Here is a 23753-nt window from a genome sequence, read left to right as displayed (position 1 = left end):
GGCACACGTGTGCCGCCCGTATGGCGAGTGGGTACCACACGGAGCGTGTGATACCCACGCGTCTGGTCCCCTGCATCTGGTGCTGAAGCTGCGATTCATATGTTCCCTGCAGCAGCGTTTGCTGCAGAGAAAATATGAATAATAGTGTTTAAAATAAAGATCTATGTGTGCGCCGCCCTCCCACCCCCTGTGCGCCCCCCCCCCCCCCCCGCTGTTCTGAAAATACTTACCCGCCTCCCTCGCTGCTTCCTGGTCTGGCCGCGGCTTCTAGGGTATGCGGTCACGTGGGGCCGATCATTTACAGTCATGAATATGTGGCTCCACCTCCCATAGGGGCGGAGCCGACTATTCATGATTGTAAATGATCGGCCCCACGTGATCGCATACAGTGGAAGCCGCGGCCAGACCAGGAAGGAGTGACAGCCAACGAGGGAGCGGGTGAGTATTTTCAGAACAGCGGGGGGGCGCACAGGGGGCGGGGGGCCTGCGGACACATAGATCTTTATTTTAAACACTATTATTCATATTTTCTCTGCAGCAAACGCTGCTACAGGGAAGATATGAATCGCGGCTTCAGCACCAGTGGGGGGGACAGCGCTTACTGTAGCGCTGTCTCCGGCACGCCACACGGACCCCAGACGGAGAATGTCCGTGTGAGGTCCGTGTTTTACACGGACCCATTGACTCTATTGGGTCCGTGTAATACGTGCGCTCCCACGAACACTGACATGTCTCCGTGTTTGGCACACGGAGACACGGTCCGCAAAAAATCAATGACATCTGCACAGATGCATTGATTTTTATGGGTCTACGTGTGTCAGTGTCTCCGGTACGTGAGGAAACTGTCACCTCACGTACCGGAGCCACTGACGTGTGAAACCGGCCTAAGAGGGTCCCTAGGTCTGTTACCATTAGTACTGTACAGCCTAAATTTCTCTTGTCTGTTACCCTGATTTGCTCATTGTCGTCCTTTTCTGTTATGGCATTTGTGGACTCTGGCGCTGCCCTGAACTTAATGGACTTAGAATTTGCCAAGCGCTGTGGTTTTTCCTTGGAGCCTTTGCAGAGTCCTATTCCCTTAACGGGGATTGATGCTACGCCATTGGCCAAGAATAAACCTCAGTACTGGACACAGTTAACCATGTACATGGCTCCAGCACATCAGGAAAATATTCGCTTTTTGGTGTTGCATAATTTGCATGATGTTGTTGTGCTGGGTTTTCCATGGTTACAGGTACATAATCCAGTGCTGGATTGGAGATCTATGTCTGTAACTGGTTGGGGTTGTCAGGGGATACATAGTGATATTCCTTTGATGTCCATTTCCTCGTCCCCTTCTTCTGAAGTTCCTGAGTTTTTGTCGGATTTCCAGGATATATTTGATGAGCCCAAGTCCAGTTCCCTGCCTCCTCATAGGGACTGCGATTGTGCCATTAATTTGATTCCTGGCTGTAAGTTCCCTAAGGGCCGACTTTTCAATCTGTCTGTGCCAGAGCATGCCGCTATGCGGAGTTATGTAAAGGAGTCCTTGGAGAAGGGGCATATTCGCCCGTCTTCGTCACCATTGGGAGCGGGATATTTTTTTGTTGCCAAGAAGGATGGCTCCTTGAGACCCTGTATAGATTATCGCCTTCTCAATAAGATCACTGTCAAGTTCCAGTACCGTTTACCTTTACTTTATGATTTGTTTGCTCGGATTAAGGGTGTCAGTTGTTTTACTAAAATTGACCTTCGAGGGGCGTATAACCTCGTGCGTATTAAACAAGGTGATGAATGGAAAACAGCATTTAATACGCCCGAAGGCCATTTTGAATATCTTGTGATGCCATTCGGGCTTTCTAATGCTCCATCGGTATTTCAGTCCTTTATGCATGATATCTTCCGGAATTATCTGGATAAATTCATGATTGTGTATTTGGATGATATTTTGGTTTTCTCCGATGATTGGGAGTCTCATGTGAGGCAGGTTAGGATGGTATTTCAGGTCCTTCGTGCTAATGCATTGTTTGTGAAGGGGTCTAAGTGCCTCTTTGGAGTTCAGAAGGTTTCTTTTTTGGGTTTCATTTTTTCTCCCTCGGCTATTGAAATGGACCCTGTTAAGGTCCAGGCCATTCATGATTGGACTCAACCTACATCTGTAAAGAGGCTTCAGAAATTTTTGGGCTTTGCCAATTTTTATCGCCGCTTTATTGCTAATTTTTCTAGTGTGGTGAAGCCTCTGACCAATTTGACGAGGAAGGGCGCTGATGTGATGAATTGGTCCTCTGCGGCTGTTGAGGCCTTTCAGGAGCTTAAATGTCGTTTTACTTCTGCCCCTGTGTTGCGTCAGCCAGATGTTTCTCTCCCTTTTCAGGTTGAGGTTGATGCTTCTGAGATTGGGGCAGGGGCCGTTTTGTCTCAGAGAAATTCTGATGGCTCTTTGATGAAACCGTGTGCTTTCTTCTCCAGAAAGTTTTCACCTGCTGAGCGTAATTATGATGTCGGCAATCGGGAGTTGTTGGCTATGAAGTGGGCATTTGAGGAGTGGCGACATTGGCTTGAGGGAGCCAAGCATCGCGTGGTGGTCTTGACTGATCATAAGAATCTGATTTACCTCGAGTCTGCTAAGCGGTTGAATCCTAGACAGGCTCGGTGGTCTCTGTTTTTCTCACGTTTTGATTTTGTGGTCTCGTATATTCCGGGATCTAAGAATGTGAAGGCAGATGCCCTTTCTAGGAGTTTTTTGCCTGATTCTCCGGGAGTTCTTGAGCCGGCTGGGATCCTCAAGGAGGGGGTGATTCTTTCTGCCATCTCCCTTGATTTGCGGCGGGTACTTCAGGAGTTTCAGGCTGATAAACCTGACCGCTGTCCTGTGGGGACACTGTTTGTTCCTGATAGATGGACTAGCAGGGTAATTTCTGAGGTTCATTGTTCGGTGTTGGCTGGTCACCCTGGGATTTTCGGTACCAGAGATTTGGTGGCTAGGTCCTTTTGGTGGCCTTCCTTGTCGCGGGATGTGCGTTCGTTTGTGCAGTCCTGTGGGACCTGTGCTCGGGCTAAGCCTTGCTGTTCCCATGCCAGTGGGTTGCTTTTGCCTTTGCCTATTCCTGAGAGGCCCTGGACGCATATTTCCATGGATTTTATTTCTGATCTTCCTGTTTCTCAGAAGATGTCTGTCATCTGGGTGGTTTGTGACCGGTTTTCTAAGATGGTCCATTTAGTACCGTTGCCTAAGTTGCCTTCCTCCTCTGATTTAGTTCCATTATTTTTTCAGCATGTGGTTCGCTTGCATGGTATTCCGGAGAATATTGTGTCTGACAGAGGTTCCCAGTTCGTTTCCAGGTTTTGGCGGTCCTTTTGTGCTAGAATGGGCATTGATTTGTCTTTTTCTTCAGCATTCCATCCTCAGACAAATGGCCAAACGGAGCGAACCAATCAGACCTTGGAAACCTATTTGAGATGCTTCGTGTCTGCTGATCAGGATGATTGGGTGACCTTTTTGCCGTTGGCCGAGTTTGCCCTTAATAATCGGGCTAGTTCGGCTACCTTGGTTTCGCCTTTCTTTTGTAATTTTGGTTTTCATCCTCGTTTTTCTTCAGGGCAGCTTGAGCCTTCTGACTGTCCTGGTGTGGATTCTGTGGTGGACAGGTTGCAGCAAATTTGGACTCATGTGGTGGACAATTTGACGTTGTCTCAGGAAAAGGCTCAACGTTTTGCTAACCGTCGTCGGTGTGTTGGTCCCCGGCTTCGTGTTGGGGATTTGGTCTGGTTGTCTTCTCGTCATGTTCCTATGAAGGTTTCTTCCCCTAAGTTCAAGCCTCGCTTTATTGGGCCTTATAAGATTTCTGAAATTATTAATCCGGTGTCTTTTCGTTTGGCCCTTCCAGCTTCCTTTTCCATTCATAATGTGTTCCATAGATCCTTGTTGCGGAGATATGTGGTACCTATGGTTCCCTCCGTTGATCCTCCTGCTCCGGTGTTGGTTGAGGGGGAATTGGAATATGTGGTGAAGATTTTGGATTCTTGTTTTTCGAGGCGGAAGCTTCAGTATCTGGTCAAGTGGAAGGGTTATGGCCAGGAGGATAATTCTTGGGTTGTGGCCTCCGATGTTCATGCTGCCGATTTGGTTCGTGCTTTCCATTTGGCTCATCCTGATCGGCCTGGGAGCTCTGGTGAGGGTTCAGTGACCCCTCCTCAAGGGGGGGGTACTGTTGTGAATTCCGTTCTGGAGCTCCCTCCTGTGGTTGCTAATGGTATTTTTGTGAGTTCTGCCCTTGGGCTCCCTCTGGTGGTTTCGAGTGGAACTGCTGCTTCTTTGGGTAGCTGTGGCAGCTGCCTTCACTAATCGCCTTGCCTGGGTTTGTTATTTAAACCTGCTCTGGGCTTTAGTTCATGCCAGCTGTCAATGTCCTTGGCTTGGATTTGGTTCTCTCCTTGGATTTCTCATATGGCCTGTCCTTGTCAGCAAAAGATAAGTTCTGCTAGTCCTTGTTTGTCCATTTGCTTGGACTCTATTGCTCTGCAAATATGTCTCTTTTTGTCCAGCTTGTCACTATGTCATATTCAGGCTAGCTGGAAGCTCTGGGAAAGCAGATTTGCCCCTCCACACCGTGAGTAGTTTTTAATACTGACCGCACAGTATCCTTTTCTCTCTGTCTATCAAGTTTAGTATTGGCCTCCTTTGCTGAAATCTGATTTCATTTCTGTGTACGTCATTTCCCTCTTCACTCACAGCCAATATTTGTGGGGGGCTATCTTTCCTTTTGGGGTTTTCTCTGAGGCAAGATATCTTTCTATTTCCTTCTTTAGGGGTAGTTAGTTCTTAGGCTGTGAAGAGGTGTCTAGGGAGAGTTAGGAACATCCCACGGCTATTACTAGTGTTGTTGTTAGGATTAGGGACTGCGGTCAGTAGAGATACCACCTTCTCAGAGCTCGTCCCATGTTGCGTTTTAGCCACCAGGTCATATCAGTGTGGCCTCTTAACCACCAGGTCATAACACACCCCGAGTACTGCAGGAATTAAGTACAGTCATTGATAGACCATTATTTTTAATCTTTAACCCCTTTCTGACATTGGACGTACTATCCCGTCGAGGTGGGGTGGGCCCGTATGACCACCGACGGGATAGTATGTCCAGCGCGATCGGCCGCGCTCACTGGGGGAGCGCGGCCGAGTGTCAGCTGCCTATCGTAGCTGACATCCGGCACTATGTGCCAGGAGCGGTCACGGACCGCCCCCGGCACATTAACCCCCGAAACACCGCGATCAAACATGATCGCGGTGTGCCGGCGGTATAGGGAAGCATCGCGCAGGGAGGGGGCTCCCTGCGGGCTTCCCTGAGACTCCCGGAGCAACGCGATGTGATCGCGTTGCTGCGAGGGTCTCTTACCTCCTCCTCCTCCTTGCAGGCCCGGATCCAAGATGGCCGCGGCATCCGGGTCCTGCAGGGAGGTGGCTTCACTGCGCCTGCTCAGATCAGGCGCCGGGAAGCATAGAAAAAGTGCACGTCAGATCGGTGATCTGACACCGTGCACAGCAAAGTGTCAGATCACCGATCTTACACTATAACATGATGCCCCCCCCTGGGGCAATGTTATAGTGTAAAAAAAAAAAATTCCAATGTGTAAAAAAAATTAAAAAAAAATTCCCCCCCAAAAAAATTAATAAAAAATATATTGTTCCTATAAATACATTTCTTAATCTAAATAAAAAAACAAACAATAAAAGTACACATATTTAGTATCGCCGCGTCCGTAACGACCCCACCTATAAAACTATATCACTAGTTAACCCCTTCAGTGAACAGCGTAAAAAAAAAAAAAAACGAGGCAAAAAACAACGCTTTATTCTCATACCGCCAAACAAAAAGTGGAATAACACGCGATCAAAAAGACGAATATAAATAACCATGGTACCACTGAAAATGTCATCTTGTGCCGCAAAAAAACGAGCTGCCATACATCATCATCAGCAAAAAAATAAAAAAGTTATAGTCCTCAGAATAAAGCGATGCAAAAATAATTATTTTTTCTATAAAATAGTTTTTATCGTATAAAAGCGCCAAAACATAAAAAAAGATACAAATGAGGTATCGCTGTAATCGTACTGACCCGAAGAATAAAACTGCTTTATCAATTTTACCAAATGCGGAACGGTATAAATGCCTCCCCCAAAAGAAATTCATGAATAGCTGGTTTTTGGTCATTCTGCCTCACAAAAATCGGAATAAAAAGCGATCAAAAAATGTCACGTGCCCGAAAATGTTACCAATAAAAACGTCAACTCGTCCCGCAAAAAACAAGACCTCACATGACTCTGTGGACTCAAATATGGAAAAATTATAGCTCTCAAAATGTGGTAACGCAAAAAATATTTTTTGCAATAAAAAGCGTCTTTCAGTGTGTGACGGCTGCCAATCATAAAAATCCGCTAAAAAAAAAACGCTATAAAAGTAAATCAAACCCCCCTTCATCACCCCCTTAGTTAGGGAAAAATTAAAAAAGTAAAAAAATGTATTTATTTCCATTTTCCCATTAGGGTTAGGGTTAGGGCTTGGGCTAGGGTTAGGGCTAGGGTTAGGGGTAGGGTTAGGGTTAGGGCTAGGGTTAAGGCTACAGTTAGGGTTGGGGCTAAAGTTAGGGTTAGGGTTGGGGCTAAAGTTAGGGTTAGGGCTAAAGTTAAGGTTAGGGTTTGGATTACATTTACGGTAGGGAATAGGGTTGGGATTAGGGTTAGGGGTGTGTCTGGGATAGAGGTGTGGTTAGGGTCATCGTTGGGATTAGGGTTAGGGATGTGTTTGGATTAGGGTTTCAGTTATAATTGGGGGGTTTCCACTGTTTAGGCACATCAGGGGCTCTCCAAACGCGACATGGCGTCCGATCTCAATTCCAGCCAATTCTGCGTTGAAAAAGTAAAACAGTGCTCCCTCCTTTCCGAGCTCTCTCGTGTGCCCAAACAGTGGTTTTCTCCAATATATGGGGTATCAGCGTACTCAGGACAAATTGGACAACAACTTTTGGGGTCCAATTTCTCCTGTTACCCTTGGGAAAATACAAAACTGGGGGCTAAAAAATAATTTTTGTGGGAAAAAAAGGATTTTTTATTTTCACGGCTCTGCGTTATAAACTGTAGTGAAACACTTGGGGGTTCAAAGTTCTCACAACACATCTAGATAAGTTCCTTGGGGGGTCTAGTTTCCAATATGGGGTCACTTGTCAGGGGTTTCTACTGTTTAGGTACATTAGGGGCTCTGCAAACGCAATGTGACGCCTACAGACCAATCCATCTAAGTCTGCATTCCAAATGATGCTCCTTCCCTTCCGAGCTCTGCCATGCGCTCAAATGGTGGTTCCCCCCCACATATGGGATATCAGCGTACTCAGGACAAATTGGACAACAACATTTAGGGTCCAATTTCTCCTGTTACCATTGGAAAAATACAAAACTGGGGGCTAAAAAATAATTTTTGTGGAAAAAAAAATATTTTTTATTTGCACGGCTCTGCGTTATAAACTGTAGTGAAACACTTGGGGGTTCAAAGCTCTCACAGCACATCTAGATGAGTTCCTTAGGGAGTTTACTTTCCAAAATGGTGTCACTTGTGGGGGGTTTCTACTGTTTAGGTACATTAGGGGCTCTGCAAACACAGTGTGACTCCTGCAGACCATTCCATCTAAGTCTGCATTCCAAATATCGCTCCTTCCCTTCCGAGCCCTCCCATGCGCCCAAACGGTGGTTCCCCCCCCACATATGGGGTATCAGCGTACTTAGGACAAATTGGACAACAACTTTTGGGGTCCAATTTCTCCTGTTACCCTCGGGAAAATACAAAACTGGGGGCTAAAAAATAATTTTTGTGGGAAAAAATTTTTGTTTTATTTTTACGGCTCTGCATTATAAACTTCTGTGAAGCCCTTGGTGGGTCAAAGTGCTCACCACACCTCTATATAAGTTCCTTAGGGGGTCTACTTTCCAAAATGGTGTCACTTGTGGGGGGTTTCAATGTTTAGGCACACCAGTGGCTCTCCAAACGCAACATGGCGTCCCATCTCAATTCCTGTCAATTTTGCATTGAAAAGTCAAACGGCGCTCCTTCCCTTCCGAGCTCTCCCATGCGCCCAAACAGTGGTTTACCCCCACATATGTGGTATCAGCGTACTCAGGACAAATTGTACAACAACTTTTGGGGTCCATTTTCTCCTGTTACCCTTGGTAAAATAAAACAAATTGGAGCTGAAGTACATTTTTTGTGAAAAAAAGTTAAATGTTAATTTTTATTTAAACATTCCAAAAATTCCTGTGAAACACCTGAAGGGTTAATAAACTTCTTGAATGTGGTTTTGAGCACCTTGATGGGTGCAGTGTTTAGAATGGTGTCACACTTTGGTATTTTCTATCATATAAACCCCTCAAAATGACTTCAAATGAGATGTGGTTCCTAAAAAAAAATGGTGTTGTAAAAATGAGAAATTGCTGGTCAACTTTTAACCCTTATAACTCCCTAACAAAAAAAAATGTTGGTTCCAAAATTGTGCTGATGTAAAGTAGACATGTGGGAAATGTTACTTGTTAAGTATTTTGTGTGACATATCTCTGTGATTTAATTGCATAAAAATACAAAGTTGGAAAATTGCGAAATTTTCAACATTTTCACCAAATTTCCATTTATTTCACAAATAAACGCAGGTAATATCAAAGAAATTTTACCACTATCATGAAGTACAATATGTCACGAGAAAACAATGTCAGAATCACTGGGATCCGTTGAAGCGTTCCAGAGTTATAACCTCATAAAGGGACAGTGGTCAGAATTGTAAAAATTGGCCCGGTCATTAACGTGCAAACCATCCTTGGGGTGAAGGGGTTAAAGAGTCCATAATAACAGGGTCTGTACCACAGGACTGGCGTATAGCAAATGTGGTGCCAATATTCAAAAAGGGGACAAAAACTGAACTCGGAAATTATAGACCAGTAAGCTTAACCTCTACTGTGGGTAAAATCCTGGAGGGCATTCAAAGGGATGCTATACTGGAGTATCTGATGAGGAATAACCTCTTGACCCAGTATCAACATGGGTTTACTAGGGACCGTTCATGTCAGACTAATTTGATCAGCTTCTATGAAGAGGTAAGTTCCGGACTGGACCAAGGGAACCCAGTAGATGTAGTGTATATGGACTTTTCAAAAGCTTTTGATACGGTGCCACACAAATGGTTGATACATAAAATGAGAATAATGGGGATAGGGGAAAATATGTGTAAGTGGGTTGAGAGCTGGCTCAGGGTTAGGAAACAAAGGTTGGTTATTAATGGAGCACACTCGGACTGGGTCGCGGTTAGCAGTGGGGTACCACAGGAGTCAGTATTGGGCCCTCTTCTTTTTAACATATTTATTAATGACCTTGTAGGGGGCATTCAGAGTAGAATTTCAATATTTGCAGATGACACTAAACTCTGCAGGGTAATCAATACAGGGGAGGACAATTTTATATTACAGGATGATTTATGTAAACTAGAAGCTTGGGCTGATAAATGGCAAATGAGCTTTAATGGGGATAAATGTAAGGTCATGCACTTGGGTAGAAGTAATAAGATGTATAACTATGTGCTTAATTCTAAAACTCTGGGCAAAACCGTCAATGAAAAAGACCTGGGTGTATGGGTGGATGACAAACTCATATTCAGTGGCCAGTGTCAGGCAGCTGCTACAAAGGCAAATAAAATAATGGGATGTATTAAAAGAGGCATAGATGCTCATGAGGAGAACATAATTTTACCTCTATACAAGTCACTAGTTCGACCACACTTAGAATACTGTGCACAGTTCTGGTCTCCGGTGTATAAGAAAGACATAGCTGAACTGGAGCGGGTGCAGAGAAGAGCGACCAAGGTTATTAGAGGACTGGGGGGTCTGCCATACCAAGATAGGTTATTAGACTTGGGGCTATTTAGTTTGGAAAAACGAAGACTAAGGGGTGATCTTATTTTAATGTATAAATATATGAGGGGACAGTACAAAGACCTTTCTAATGATCTTTTTAATCATAGACCTGAGACAGGGACAAGGGGGCATCCTCTACGTCTGGCGGAAAAGAAGGTTTAAGCATAATAACAGACGCGGATTCTTTACTGTAAGAGCAGTGAGACTATGGAACTCTCTGCCGTATGATGTTGTAATGAGTGATTCATTACTTAAATTTAAGAGGGGACTGGATGCCTTTCTTAAAAAGTATAATGTTACAGGGTATATACACTAGATTCCTTGATAGGGCGTTGATCCAGGGAACTAGTCTGACTGCCGTATGTGGGGTCGGGAAGGAATTTTTTTCCCCAATGTGGAGCTTACTCTTTGCCACATGTTTTTTTTTTTGCCTTCCTCTGGATCAACATGTTAGGGCATATTAGGTTAGGCTATGGGTTGAACTAGATGGACTTAAAGTCTTCCTTCAACCTTAATAACTATGTAACTATGTATATTGAAGAACCATAAGGTGATGAGTTATATATGGATTAGTTTCAGGGTTAGATGATCGATAGAGAATGAAATAATAGGCCGACAAATAGGCCGGTACATGGGAAGGACTAAGGAGAAGATGAAATGTACATTCGCTATACATATTCAGCATTGTCTTCCTCTTTATGTAGGATGGCAGTTGACGACTTCCAAAAAAATTTCCACTTTCTGGAAATTTGTCACCTGGGGCCACAGAGTATTGTGAAAATTGGTGCAGCAGCTAAACCTTGGGAATACATTACCTATGAAGGACGCTGGGTGAAAGGACTGTCCGCAGGGGGCAGCCTGACCAGCAGCGGTAAGATAAAAGGTCCATGTAATATACTGCGGCTTTACTGTATGTTGGTTGGTCTTCTCTTCTTGGCTTGTCATTGGACTGGTCAACTTCATCTTTTTTACCAAATTCTACCTGAAAATCCAAAATGTAGACTTAAAAAAAAAAAAAAAAATATTGTAGTTGCATGCGAGACGATCCCGTTGGTGAAGTCCACAGTCAACCTATGGACAATCGTTGATTTCTACAAAGCTTAAACCCCTTTGACTGCAATGCATCGGTCAGCTTACCTACTGGAAATCACACACCTGTTTTTACTCACTGTCTCCAATAAACCAGGTGTATAGGTGTAAAAAAAAACCTTTAACCCAGCCCCCTCCCCAAATTCTCTGCTTTACAGATTACTACTGGCTGAACCCCCAATTTTCCCTCACTTTGGAGAATAACAATGACGAAGACAACTCTGAACCCCAAACATTATGCAGCTTTATTGTGTCCGTCATGCAGAAGCATCAAAGGTTACGGAGGACGGGGCACATCCGTGTAGCATGCCATATATTCCAGGTAATAAAAATATACAGGACCATGTCAACCTCCAGTACATGTAGACTAAAAAGCTTGGGTTTGGACCCTCACAGGCACCAGGGCCCACGTGTGACTGCTACCTCGTCACCTCCTAGTGCAACTAGTAGAGATATTTCAATGACTGCAAAAGTTTTCTGATTTTGCAATGTAAGTAGTCTCTTTTTGCAATCATGTTAAAGGGGTTGTCCGGCCTCGGGGAACAAGTCTGCAGTCACTCTATGTGGCTGCAGACTTGTGAATACTCACAGTGTCATAGTGCTTCATGCTTTCAGGATTCTCCGCTGCCCTGTCTGGGAGCGGGCGGGCACATGACTGCAAGTATGCCATTTGTTGCATCCATGCTGTCAAGTGCAGACTAGACTTGTGTGGCCTCACTGAATATAAGTGAATTGAGCGAAGCAGGACAAGTCTAGTTGGAATGTGGCTGGAAGTATGCTCGCTTTGAGGATTCACAAACCTGCAGTCACATGGAGTGGACAGCCCCTTTAAAGGGATATCAGGTTCGGGGAAAAAAAGATTAATCATGAAACCTTATTTTTTTTGTATGGATAAGGCCAAATGAGGCCCCTAATTTAGTGCATAAGGCATGTATACACGTGCACTTTTTATCTGCATTTTTCCATACAGAACAAAGTGTTGTCCAAATAATACAGCCATAATCAGAAAAAAAATGTCCAAGCTTCTCCTAATTCTTAAACAGTAAAAACTACAGACTGCACCCTGGTGAAACTAGGATGTCGTCTGCTCACTGTTCGTTTTTTCTTTTTTTTTTTTTTTTTTTTTCACGGACTCACTGATTTGAAGGAGTTAGCTTGAATCGTGGCTCTTATTCTCAGGATCCATTTTAAGGGGACCCTCTAGGAAAAAGGGACCCTGTGCAATTTCTGGTTTCGCTTGATTAAAAGTGAGGTCCAGCTAAAGCGGCATCAATTTGTCCTGACAATGTGTCGACCACTCCGGGTCAAGTATTTTATCTCGACTAATTGGATCATGTTATTCCGCAAGCTCCATATTGGGATAAGCAGGATCTCAGATGGTTATTTCATCCTTTTGACAAGAGACTATGTTTTTATGTATTTAATCAGGGAGATGATACCCATGTGTATATTTTCCAAGATGCCCTCCGCTCCTTTCAGCCTCTTCTTAGTGCTGGGCCGTGTGATAATCACCGGGAGGTTGTCCTCTGCTCCAGCCTTCCACCGGGGCGCTACATAATCATCCCATCCTTAGAGAAGGAGTCTGATGAGGGAGAGTTTCTGATCCGAATACTAACAGAGAAGGGATGCAATAACAGGTAAAAAAAAAAAAGTAGAAACAGTAGAAAAGTAAGGCCCAACTAGTGGGGGAGCCCCCAAGATTGGATTACCCTTCCTTAGGACTAATGTCTCCAGTGGTGGCCGCCCGGCAGAGGAATTTACTAAAGAACTTTGAAGGGGTCTTCAGAGATCACTGAACTGGCCGCTGGACTCGATTTGCACCAAGTCTACCCATACTCTAGATATTTGGGCTTGATGAGAAGAGTGAACACAAGGATGGGGGTGAAAAAGTACTAAGCACTGGGGTCCCCATTGTATGAATATGACATGGTGTGAAAATGGTCCCATGTTGGGTTTTGCTATGGGCTCTTTCTGCTTTATATACATCACAGGTAGTACATCATGTTGGCTCTAAGAAACCCTAAGGTTCCACTGAGGGCCCTCAAAGGTCCCCAAGAAAATGTTCTGAATGTATGGTAGTTGTGCCTCTGAGTAAGAATCACTCTAAATCCCACTATATACTGTATATGAGGCCGCAGGCTTCATAGGACTTATAGCTGTGTAGCTGCAGTGATCTTTATCACCTCCAATCAATATATCGTAATTGTCCTTTTGTTAATCTTAGGCCACTGGAAATTAATGCGCAGTGTGGAAAAATTCCGGTAAGTGTCATAAATCATAACTCCACGGCATCAGCCATGGGACACAACCACAAAAGCTTTCTGATGGTGAGAGGCCGTTTTCCCAATTCCTTTACCGAAAGGGAATGTGTCATCAGAAAAGTACTTATTGTTTAAATTGTGTTTTTTAATTGAAAACTATTAAAAATTATTAATGTACTATTTAATGTTCTATAATTTTCTTGTACAAAGACTGATAACCTCTCTATATACAGTAGACAACACATTCAGCACAATAGGTGATGTCACAGCTCACCTCCTCCTCCTTTTGTACAATGACTGATAACACCTCTATATACAGTAGATAACAGGATCCACCATCCACAATAGGTGATATCACAGCTCACCTCCCCCTCCTGTACAATGACTGATAACACCTCTATATACAGTAGATAACAGGATCCACCATCCACAATAGGTGATATCACAGCTCACCTCCTCCTCCTGTACCATGACTGATAACACCTATATACAGTAGATAACACAGGATCCACCATTCACAATAGGAGATGTCACAGCTCACCTCCTCCTCCTGTACAATGACTGATAACACCTCTATATACAGTAGATAACACAGGATCCACCATCCACAATAGGTGATGTCACAGCTCACCTCCTCCTCCTGTACAATGACTGATAACACCTCTATATACAATAGATAACACAGGATCCACCATTCACAATAGGTGATGTCACAGCTCACCACCTCCTCCTCCTCCTCCTGTACAATGACTGATAACACCTCTATATACAGTAGACAACAGGATCCACCATCCACAATAGGTGATGTCACAGCTCACCTCCTCCTCCTGTACAATGACTGATAACACCTATATACAGTAGATAACACGGGATCCACCATTCACAATAGGTGGTCATAGGTCACCTCCTCCTCCTGTACAATGACTGATAACACCTCTATATACAGTAGATAACACAGGATCCACCATCCACAATAGGTGATGTCACAGCTCACCTCCTCCTCCTGTACAATGACTGATAACACCTCTATATACAGTAGATAACACAGGATCCACCATTCACAATAGGTGATGTCACAGCTCACCACCTCCTCCTCCTGTACAATGACTGATAACACTTCTATATACAGTAGATAACACAGGATCCACAATAGGTGATGTCACAGCTCACCTCCTCCTCCTGTACAATGACTGATAACACCTCTATATACAGTAGATAACACAGGATTCACCATTCACAATAGGTACCAAACACTGTAAAGTAACACACTGGCGCTATGTATTGGCCTGAACCTTCAGCTGCAAGCACCTTGGCACGTAGTGTGCAACCCTGCCACCCAATATTAAAATTAGAATAAAATCAACAAACAGGTGCTGCGCTAGCAGGAGGAACTGTGACTAGGAATACATCTCAGTCACCTACCTCACTGTTATGAACTGATATGTCCACTTGGGACAATGAGCTGCTGCAGACCGTCCTCTGCTATCTTGGAAGATCTGTGATTAGAACAGTGCAGCCACGTGAACGATGCACTACCATCCGGGGAGCGTCCTCCCGTAGTGCTGAAAACCCCACCAGTCTCGCCGCTGTAGTGTCCGGCAGGCAGCTACGGCCGATAGCGCCGCCACTGCACGGCGGCGCTATCGGCCGTAGCTGCCTGCCGGACACTACAGCGGCGAGACTGGTGGGGTTTTCAGCACTACGGGAGGACGCTCCCCGGATGGTAGTGCATCGTTCACGTGGCTGCACTGTTCTAATCACAGATCTTCCAAGATAGCAGAGGACGGTCTGCAGCAGCTCATTGTCCCAAGTGGACATATCAGTTCATAACAGTGAGGTAGGTGACTGAGATGTATTCCTAGTCACAGTTCCTCCTGCTAGCGCAGCACCTGTTTGTTGATTTCATTCACAATAGGTGATGCCACAGCTCACCTCCCCCTCCTGTACAATGACTGATAACACTTCTATATACAGTAGATAACACAGGATCCACCATAGTTAATGTCACAGCTCACCTTTTAAGGTTATGTTGTCTGATGCTCTTATACACAAGTTAATAAACTATTATTGGGACATGTCCATCTTATAAAGTAGACATGTGTAGTGGGGTACATTTCTTGTTTCTGCATTACAGGCACTTTCTCCATTCCCCACAGAGGACCATTGTATGAGGCGGTTTTTACAGTTTGCAAATAAGGTACATTTTATAGATAGAGATAAATAAAAGGGATAACCTTAAAGGGATTGTGAGGATTGCCCGGCAGATGATCTTGTGCTCATTTACATAAAACATGGGGAAACTTTTTTGTGGCTTATAAAAGGTATGGGGCATCTTATTATTACACTGTTAACTGGGAACACCAGTGTTTCATTTACGTGGCATATATGGGTGCCAAAATGTCCTTGACATGTCCCTTTTTAATACTAAAATCTGCTTTCTGTCAGCCACCAGTATGTGGAGTTTTGGGCTTACTGCATAGTGTTAATACAATAAAACTAATAATAAAGCATGATGCAGCATGTACCTAAACTTTAGGAGAAGCTGCTCTGAAAATCCCAGTGATCGTGGACGTGAATCCACACCCAACCACAGATTCTTCCTGCAGTGGCCCCTACAGGGGAAATGAAGAACTGCAGTGCATGCCTGTTGATGAAATTGGAAGGTATGGCTATGTAAAGTCTACCAAAGTGGAAGCATCACTTTCTTAGCCGCTCTCTTTTCTGCTAAAATATGAGGTCCCTAGTAAAGTTCCCACCTCTATCACATCCATATGCCTTATAATAAAACTTCTGGAGAGGGAGTTATTTCAATAGATTTTTTGTCAACACACATTACCATAATGAAGGTCAAACCTGCTGACATATGGATGGCCCAGCTAAACATGTAATGTATCTCCTCGACTCGAATGTTGGGGGATAGAATGATCAGGCATATTGGGATTTAACATGCCCAATCCTTTGGTTCTATGGGGAGAAAAGCCACCTCCATAGTGTCTATTTTGATATTCCCATACAGAACACGTATGCGATCAGCCAAGCACGTGTGTGTATAGGGGAAGAGGAAGAGATACCTGTCATCTCATATGGCCTATGTGTACCCAATCCTAAAGCTGGCCATACACACGAGATACCTATTGGCTGAGCGTTTATTCGGCAGAAAGTCTCTTTTGACCCTTCCTTGAACACTGGTACTTGTCTCTGGCAAGAGCTCATGTGTTTTCAATTTTGGAGAGAAAAAAAGTCACTGTCAGACTCTTCTGGCAGCTGCTTAAGTCCCCTGCAAACTAAGGAATTGGGCATTAAAATTCCACTTGGCGGTTCCTTCTCTCCTCCAAAATCATTTGTTCGGGGGAGAGTCGAGAGGCCTTAATACACATCAGATGGTCATCCCGTCCTGCCAAAACTTGTCTGACTTGCACCTAGTGTGAATGGGGACCTTAAAAGTTTCCTCTTTGCACAAGAAGAAGCAAATCGGGGCTCTTTCATCTTCTCCTCTGCTGCTCTGCATCTGCTCTCCACAATGTTAACCCATTGTAGCCTTCATGTCCCTCCCCTTTAATTACAATCCCACCCCTTTGTCTGATTACAGGAGGGCCGAGTCAATAGCGTACAACTTCACAAACTTTTGGCTTGGTTACTGACGGAGTTTGGTGAGTAAATGAAAACGTCAAGAGACCCGGGACGGAATAGTTCTAGCAGTCAGCGCTGCAGATTCCCAGACCGCAGCGTGGAATAGTGAAAAGCAACCTGTGCAGAAAAGTAAATGATTGCAAAAGTATTCATCCCCTTTAAATCCTTCTTTTATGGGCATACACAGCGAGCTGAACCCATTCACTAAGGTTTCTTTCATTACACGCGCAGTCTTGACCTCTCTGCCCATTCACCCAAGCAGTAAATGATATGTCCCATACGATCTCGCCCACAATTTACAAGTGTCACTCTGGTATGAAGGCGCTATATTAGCAAAGCTCCATCACATGTGGATGTTTATGATGCCGCTCCTGCTTGGAGATGCTTCAGTGCATGACAAACATCCCTTTCCACACCTACTAAATCCTTAATCAAACACCATGGGGCTCGGATGACGTAACGTGACTGAGTCATCCATCTTGCGCTACAAGTCGGATTATATTTAGGTTAAAAAAAAACATGGGTGAGAATCCAACCAATGCGGAAAAAGGAAATCGGGAAGGAAATTGACACATGGGGCTATTTTTTATTTTTTTGCAATGCATAAGGTGAAATTGGCATCAAAATCTGATATTTTTTTGAGGCAGTGCCCTTCCCTGGATCTTGGAGGCAGCATTCTGGCAAATAAGACACTCGTGCTCCACATACGACTAGAAATGGTGGTATTTGTGAATTTGACTATTTCCAATGGTTCCATTCATTTCTATGGTCAACCCATGAAACAGTTATCCTTGGGGGGGCTTGGATCTTTAAAGTGACTACACACCTTTCAAATAGCTGTCGTTTGGCTGTTAACGATTTCTTCCCAATCCGGATTAGGGGAAAATTTATATTTAATGAAAAGTAGCTGCTGCCACACACCAAAGATGGGGCATGTTGGAATGCGACATGCACTACCCTTCTGAACCTCAATATCTGGCATTAAGTGAGATTTGGGCAACCCGCGCTAGGCTGTTGGCCAACAATCCAGATGTAAGGCATCTAGGCTCCTTTACGACCTTCCTAATTGGTCTCAAGATGGAAGTGTTTGCATGAAAGGAGCACTAAACACAGAAAATATTTAAAAAATGAGCTCTCCATCTCTAACTTTTCTGTGATTCTATCCTGTCTAGTATTACAATTAATACCAAAAATATATAAAGAAATCTTCCCTGTGACTCAATAAATAAACCATTTCCCCACCTCTTCCTCACTGTTTTCTATATTGCTGTAACAACTGTCTGCAGCAGGAGCCTCCCCCAATGCATTTTGTACAGCATAAAATACGACTTTTCACCACCTACAAGACTATGGTGCATGTCTTTTAGATGGCCTCCAGCCAACAACAGAATTGATAAAAATTAACGGTTAACGCATTCGTTGCAGGATTTCTGCAAAGTTGGAATGTTATGATGGTGCTTATAGATAAGACTGCGATCCTCCACACTAAGCCTGCGCAAAGTGTGGCCTGGGAGCCTCTTCCTGCGGGACCTGTTGATGGGGCAGCCAAAGAGATGGTGTTGGCAGCGTGAGAGGCTGGTTCCGGGGAACTTTTTAGCACAGCGTGAACCTGACCTGCGTAGAATGCAATGGCGCTCCTGGCTTCCCACCTTGCTGCTGCACCACACCAAAACAATTCACCCCACTGCTGCCTCCCAACCAAAAAATCTATTAAAGGCCTCTGCTTCTATGGCAAGCATCCATTTAAAGTTTATATTGAATGTTCCAAATATCTTTTCACCCTGCCCAAAGTGTGTGGAGTCCACAAAGTAGAGCAAGAAGTGTCAACACCCTCGTTGTAATCTTAGAACTTTAAATTTTTGAAACAAAATTTTTCAGTCTTTATAAGATGGATGGACGCGTTTTCGACTTCCCGTCCTCTGACGTTGTCAACTGTTTTTCTGTATCTTTGCAGCTCCCCATTTGCCAAAGTTCACCTTGGAGATTTGCCGTTCACTAATGGCCTCAATGGATGTATCCTTATGTGTTAATATGAAGGCTTATTTGTTGGGTTTATGACCCAAAGTCTAGTAAAGATCTAGATAAAGGAAAAGGAACGAAGAAAGCTCACCATGTTAACGTGTGAATGAGAGCAGGGGATGGTGAGTAGGTGGGCGACGAATCCTGATGAGGCTGGAAAAGCAGCTCGGCACAACCATCAGCTTAAAAATAGAAATCCACACGACGCGTTTCTGGCATGACAAACGCCCTCCATTGTAGTATAAAAAAACTAAACGTGTCAGTGTGGCGCCCCAGGGTCCTGGTCGTCACAGTAATGTCGCTTTCTTCACGGGGAGAGTGATGCTACGTTTGGAGGCAAGAAAGGATAACTGTAACCAGGTACCACAAACATGCAACACATTCACACTCCAGGCCACCAGGGGGAACTTTTGATCCTATTTATTAGGTGACTCCCTATATATATATATATATATATATATATATATATATATATATATATATATATATATATATATATATATATATATCTGGTAGTCTGTAGAGAAAGAGAGAGAGAAAGTTCCAGACATCCGTCTGAGGAGGAAAGAGGGTTTACGGAGCTGTGCATGCCTGTTGTGAATTCTGTTGTGGGTTCTGCTCTTAGGCTCCCTCCGGTGGTTATAAGTGGTAGTGCTGCTGTTTGTCCTTCACAACAGTCATCAGCTGCTTCCACTTTGGACAGGGCTATTTAGTCTGGCTCCTTCCTTTACTGAGTGCCAGTTGTCCATTGTTTTCTAGGGATCCACATCTCTGCTTGGTTTCTCCTTCTGGATTGTCCAAATCATCAAAGATAAGTCCTGGCTTTGTTTTTGCAGTCCACATGCGGTGGACTTAATAGTTCTGTGAATTGCTATGTTTTTTCTTGTCCAGCTTTGTCTGTGTTAAGATTTACTCAGCCAAGTTGGAAGCTCTGGAGTCACAGAGTTACCCTCCATGCCTTTAGTTAGGTGTGGAGATTTTTGTATTCTCTGTGGTGGATTTTGTAGTATTTTTTTATACTGACCACACAGTACTCTTTCCTGTCTTTTCTTTCTAGGTAGCGTGGCCTCCTTTGCTAAATTCTGTTTTCAGTCTGCGTTTGTAATTTCCCTCTCCTCTCACAGTCAATATTTGTGGGGGGCTGCCTTTCCTTTGGGAATTTTCTGAGGCAAGATAGTATTCCTGTTTCTTTCTTTAGGTGTAATTAGTCCTCCGGCCGTGACGAGGTGTCTAGGGAGTGACCGGAACATCCCACGGCTACTTCTAGTTGATGTGTTAAGTTCAGGGTCTGCGGTCAGTATAGAGGCCACCTACTCCAGAGCTCGTCCATGCTGCTCTTAGGCCACCAGTTCATAACACATGCCCCCAGAGCTGCAGCTCCCGGAAAGAGACATTTTAGAAAGCAGAATTGATTGCAGTGAGCATGCAGGAGAGGAAGCACAGGAGAGGATACCAGAAGGTGACCAGCCCCGAGCAGGCTGCCTCCTTCTGAGGCACAGAACACCGGTAACCGGAACACCGAGGTTGTAAGGACCTCCACGCCTTACATCAGAGACCGGCAGGACAGCTAATTGCACGTTACCAGTCCGACCCAACACCTAGGAGGCACGGTGACGCCCCGCAGAGCCGGGTCATCTAACAGACCCTATAAACAGGCTCAAGGCTCATTAGTCCTCCGGCCGTGACGAGGTGTCTAGGGAGTGACAGGAACATCCCACGGCTACTTCTAGTTGATGTGTTAAATTCAGGGTCTGCGGTCAGTATAGAGGCCACCTACTCCAGAGCTCGTCCATGCTGCTCCTAGGCCACCAGTTCATAACAGTACAACTGGCCAACAATGAGTTAACCGCATCTCAAAAGAAGGGAAAGAAAGTGCTGAGCCATTTTTTTTTCTGTACTCTGTTGTGTTTTTTGTTTTTTTTCCCTCTTCACTTCTGGGTGGCTCAGGAGTTAGACGTTGACATGGATGTTCTGGGACTTGCTTCTCGGGTGGATCAACTTGCTGCTAGAGTACAGGGTATTTCTGATTATATCGTGCAGACTCCTGTTTTAGAGCCTAGAATTCCTACCCCCGATCTGTTCTTCGGGGACAGGTCCAAATTTTTGAGCTTTAAAAATAACTGTAAACTATTTTTTGCTCTTAAGCCCCGTTCCTCTGGTGATCCCATCCAGCAGGTAAAAATTGTAATTTCTCTGTTGCGTGGTGACCCGCAGGATTGGGCATTTTCCCTGGAATCTGGGAATCCGACCTTGCTTAATGTAGACACCTTTTTTCAGGCGCTTGGGTTATTGTATGATGAACCTAACTCTGTAGATCATGCTGAGAAAACACTTTTGGCCCTGTGTCAGGGTCAAGAAGCAGCAGAGTCATATTGCCAGAAATTCAGAAAATGGTCTGTGCTTACTAAGTGGAATGAGGATGCTTTGGCGGCAATTTTCAGAAAGGGTCTTTCTGAATCTGTTAAAGATGTTATGGTGGGGTTCCCCACGCCTGCAGGTCTGAGTGATTCTATGTCTCTGGCCATTCAGATTGATCGGTGCTTGCGCGAGCGCAGAGTTGTGCACACTATGGCATTGTCTTCCGAGCACAGTCCTGAGCCTATGCAGTGTGATAGGATTGTGTCTAGAGCGGAACGCCAAGGATTCAGACGTCAGAATAGGTTGTGCTTTTACTGCGGCGATTCTGCTCATGTTATTTCTGATTGCCCTAAGCGTGCCAAGAGAATCGCTAATTCCGTTACTATCAGTACTGTACAACCTAAATTTCTGTTATCTGTGACCCTGATCTGCTCATTATCGTCATTCTCTGTCATGGCATTTGTGGATTCAGGCGCCGCTTTAAATTTAATGGACTTAGAATTTGCCAGACGTTGTGGTTTTTCCTTACAGCCTTTGCGGAGTCCTATCCCTTTGAGAGGGATTGATGCTACACCATTGGCTAAAAATAAACCTCAGTTTTGGACACAGTTAACCATGTGCATGGCGCCAGCCCAGCAGGAAGATTGTCGCTTCCTGGTGTTACATAATTTGCATGATGCTGTTGTGCTGGGGTTTCCATGGTTACAGGTACATAATCCGGTGTTGGATTGGAAATCTATGTCTGTGACTAGTTGGGGTTGTCAGGGGGTTCACGATGACGTTCCTCTGATGTCAATTTCCTCCTCCCCCTCTTCTGAAATTCCTGAGTTTCTGTCAGATTTCCAGGATGTTTTCGATGAGCCCAAGTCCAGTTCCCTTCCACCACATAGGGACTGTGATTGTGCTATTGATTTGATTCCAGGCTGTAAGTTTCCTAAGGGCCGACTTTTCAACCTGTCTGTGCCTGAACATGCCGCCATGCGGAGCTATGTAAGGGAGTCTTTGGAGAAGGGGCATATTCGGCCATCTTCTTCTCCATTAGGAGCAGGTTGTTTTTTTTGTTGCCAAGAAGGATGGCTCCTTGAGACCCTGTATTGATTATCGCCTCTTGAATAAGATCACGGTCAAATTCCAATACCCTTTGCCTTTGCTTTCTGATTTGTTTGCCAGAATTAAGGGGGCTAGTTGGTTTACTAAGATTGACCTTCGAGGGGCATATAATCTGGTTCGTATTAAGCAGGGTGACGAATGGAAAACTGCGTTTAATACGCCCAAGGGCCATTTTGAGTATCTTGTGATGCCATTCGGACTCTCTAATGCCCTATCTGTGTTTCAGTCCTTCATGCATGATATTTTTCGGAATTATCTTGATAAATTCATGATTGTATATTTGGATGATATTTTGATTTTTTCAGATGATTGGGAGTCTCATGTGAAACAAGTTAGGATGGTATTTCAGGTCCTTCGTGACAATGCCTTGTTTGTGAAGGGGTCTAAGTGCCTCTTTGGAGTACAGAAGGTTTCTTTTTTGGGCTTCATTTTTTCTCCATCATCTATAGAAATGGATCCGGCCAAGGTTCAGGCCATTCATGATTGGATCCAGCCCACATCCGTGAAGAGCCTTCAGAAATCTTTGGGCTTTGCTAATTTTTATCGCCGTTTCATTGCCAACTTCTCCAGTGTGGTTAAACCCCTGACCGATTTGACGAGGAAGGGGGCTGATGTAGCTAATTGGTCCTCTGAGGCCGTTTCTGCCTTTCAGGAGCTTAAGCGCCGATTTACTTCTGCCCCTGTGTTGCGTCAGCCGGATGTTTTTCTTCCTTTTCAGGTTGAGGTTGACGCTTCTGAGATTGGGGCAGGGGCCGTTTCGTCTCAGAGGAATTCTGATGGTTCCTTGATGAAACCGTGTGCCTTCTTTTCTCGAAAGTTTTCGCCTGCGGAACGCAATTATGATGTCGGTAATCGTGAGTTGTTGGCTATGAAGTGGGCATTTGAGGAGTGGCGACATTGGCTTGAGGGGGCCAAGCACCGTATTGTGGTTTTGACCGATCATAAGAATCTGATTTACCTCGAGTCTGCCAAACGGCTGAATCCTAAACAGGCCCGATGGTCCCTGTTTTTCTCCCGTTTTGATTTTGTTGTCTCTTATCTTCCAGGTTCTAAGAATGTTAAGGCTGATGCCCTCTGTAGGAGTTTCTTGCCTGATTCCCCTGGGATTCTTGAGCCGGTTGGTATTCTTAAGGAGGGGGTGATTCTTTCTGCCATCTCCCCTGATTTGCGACGGGTTCTTCAGGAGTTTCAGGCTGATAAACCTGATCGCTGTCCAGCTGGGAAACTGTTTGTTCCTGACAGATGGACTAGTAAAGTGATTTCTGAGGTTCACTGTTCTGTGTTGGCTGGCCATCCTGGGATTTTTGGTACCAGAGATTTGGTTAGTAGGTCCTTTTGGTGGCCTTCTTTGTCACGGGATGTGCGTT

General features: G+C 44.6%; 1 protein-coding gene across 8 annotated transcripts in view; it reads left to right on the top strand.

The window, feature by feature from the left end:
- LOC143805988 (calpain-9-like) overlaps positions 1-23753 on the top strand; it is a 92945-nt gene that overhangs the window by 54353 nt on the left and 14839 nt on the right. For 7 of the 8 annotated variants that reach the window (XR_013221366.1, XR_013221367.1, XR_013221365.1 and 4 more), the window contains 7 exons: positions 10624-10790; positions 11167-11330; positions 12437-12645; positions 13233-13269; positions 15404-15466; positions 16859-16919; positions 18854-18912. Coding sequence is in view for 3 of the 8 variants with exons in the window: in XM_077285791.1 (XP_077141906.1) it covers positions 10624-10790; positions 11167-11330; positions 12437-12645; positions 13233-13269; positions 15404-15466; positions 16859-16919; positions 18854-18912 (760 nt within the window). In the remaining 5 variants the exon portion in view is untranslated. The remainder of the gene's footprint in view (positions 1-10623; positions 10791-11166; positions 11331-12436; positions 12646-13232; positions 13270-15403; positions 15467-16858; positions 16920-18853; positions 18913-23753) is intronic. The other variant, XR_013221368.1, reaches the window with a different exon arrangement.

This window comes from Ranitomeya variabilis, chromosome 2 (assembly GCF_051348905.1).
Source record: "Ranitomeya variabilis isolate aRanVar5 chromosome 2, aRanVar5.hap1, whole genome shotgun sequence".
In the NCBI taxonomy this organism is placed as follows: Eukaryota; Metazoa; Chordata; class Amphibia; order Anura; family Dendrobatidae; genus Ranitomeya; species Ranitomeya variabilis.
Note: the sequence above shows the minus strand (reverse complement) of the source record. Positions and strands in the feature narration are given on the sequence as shown.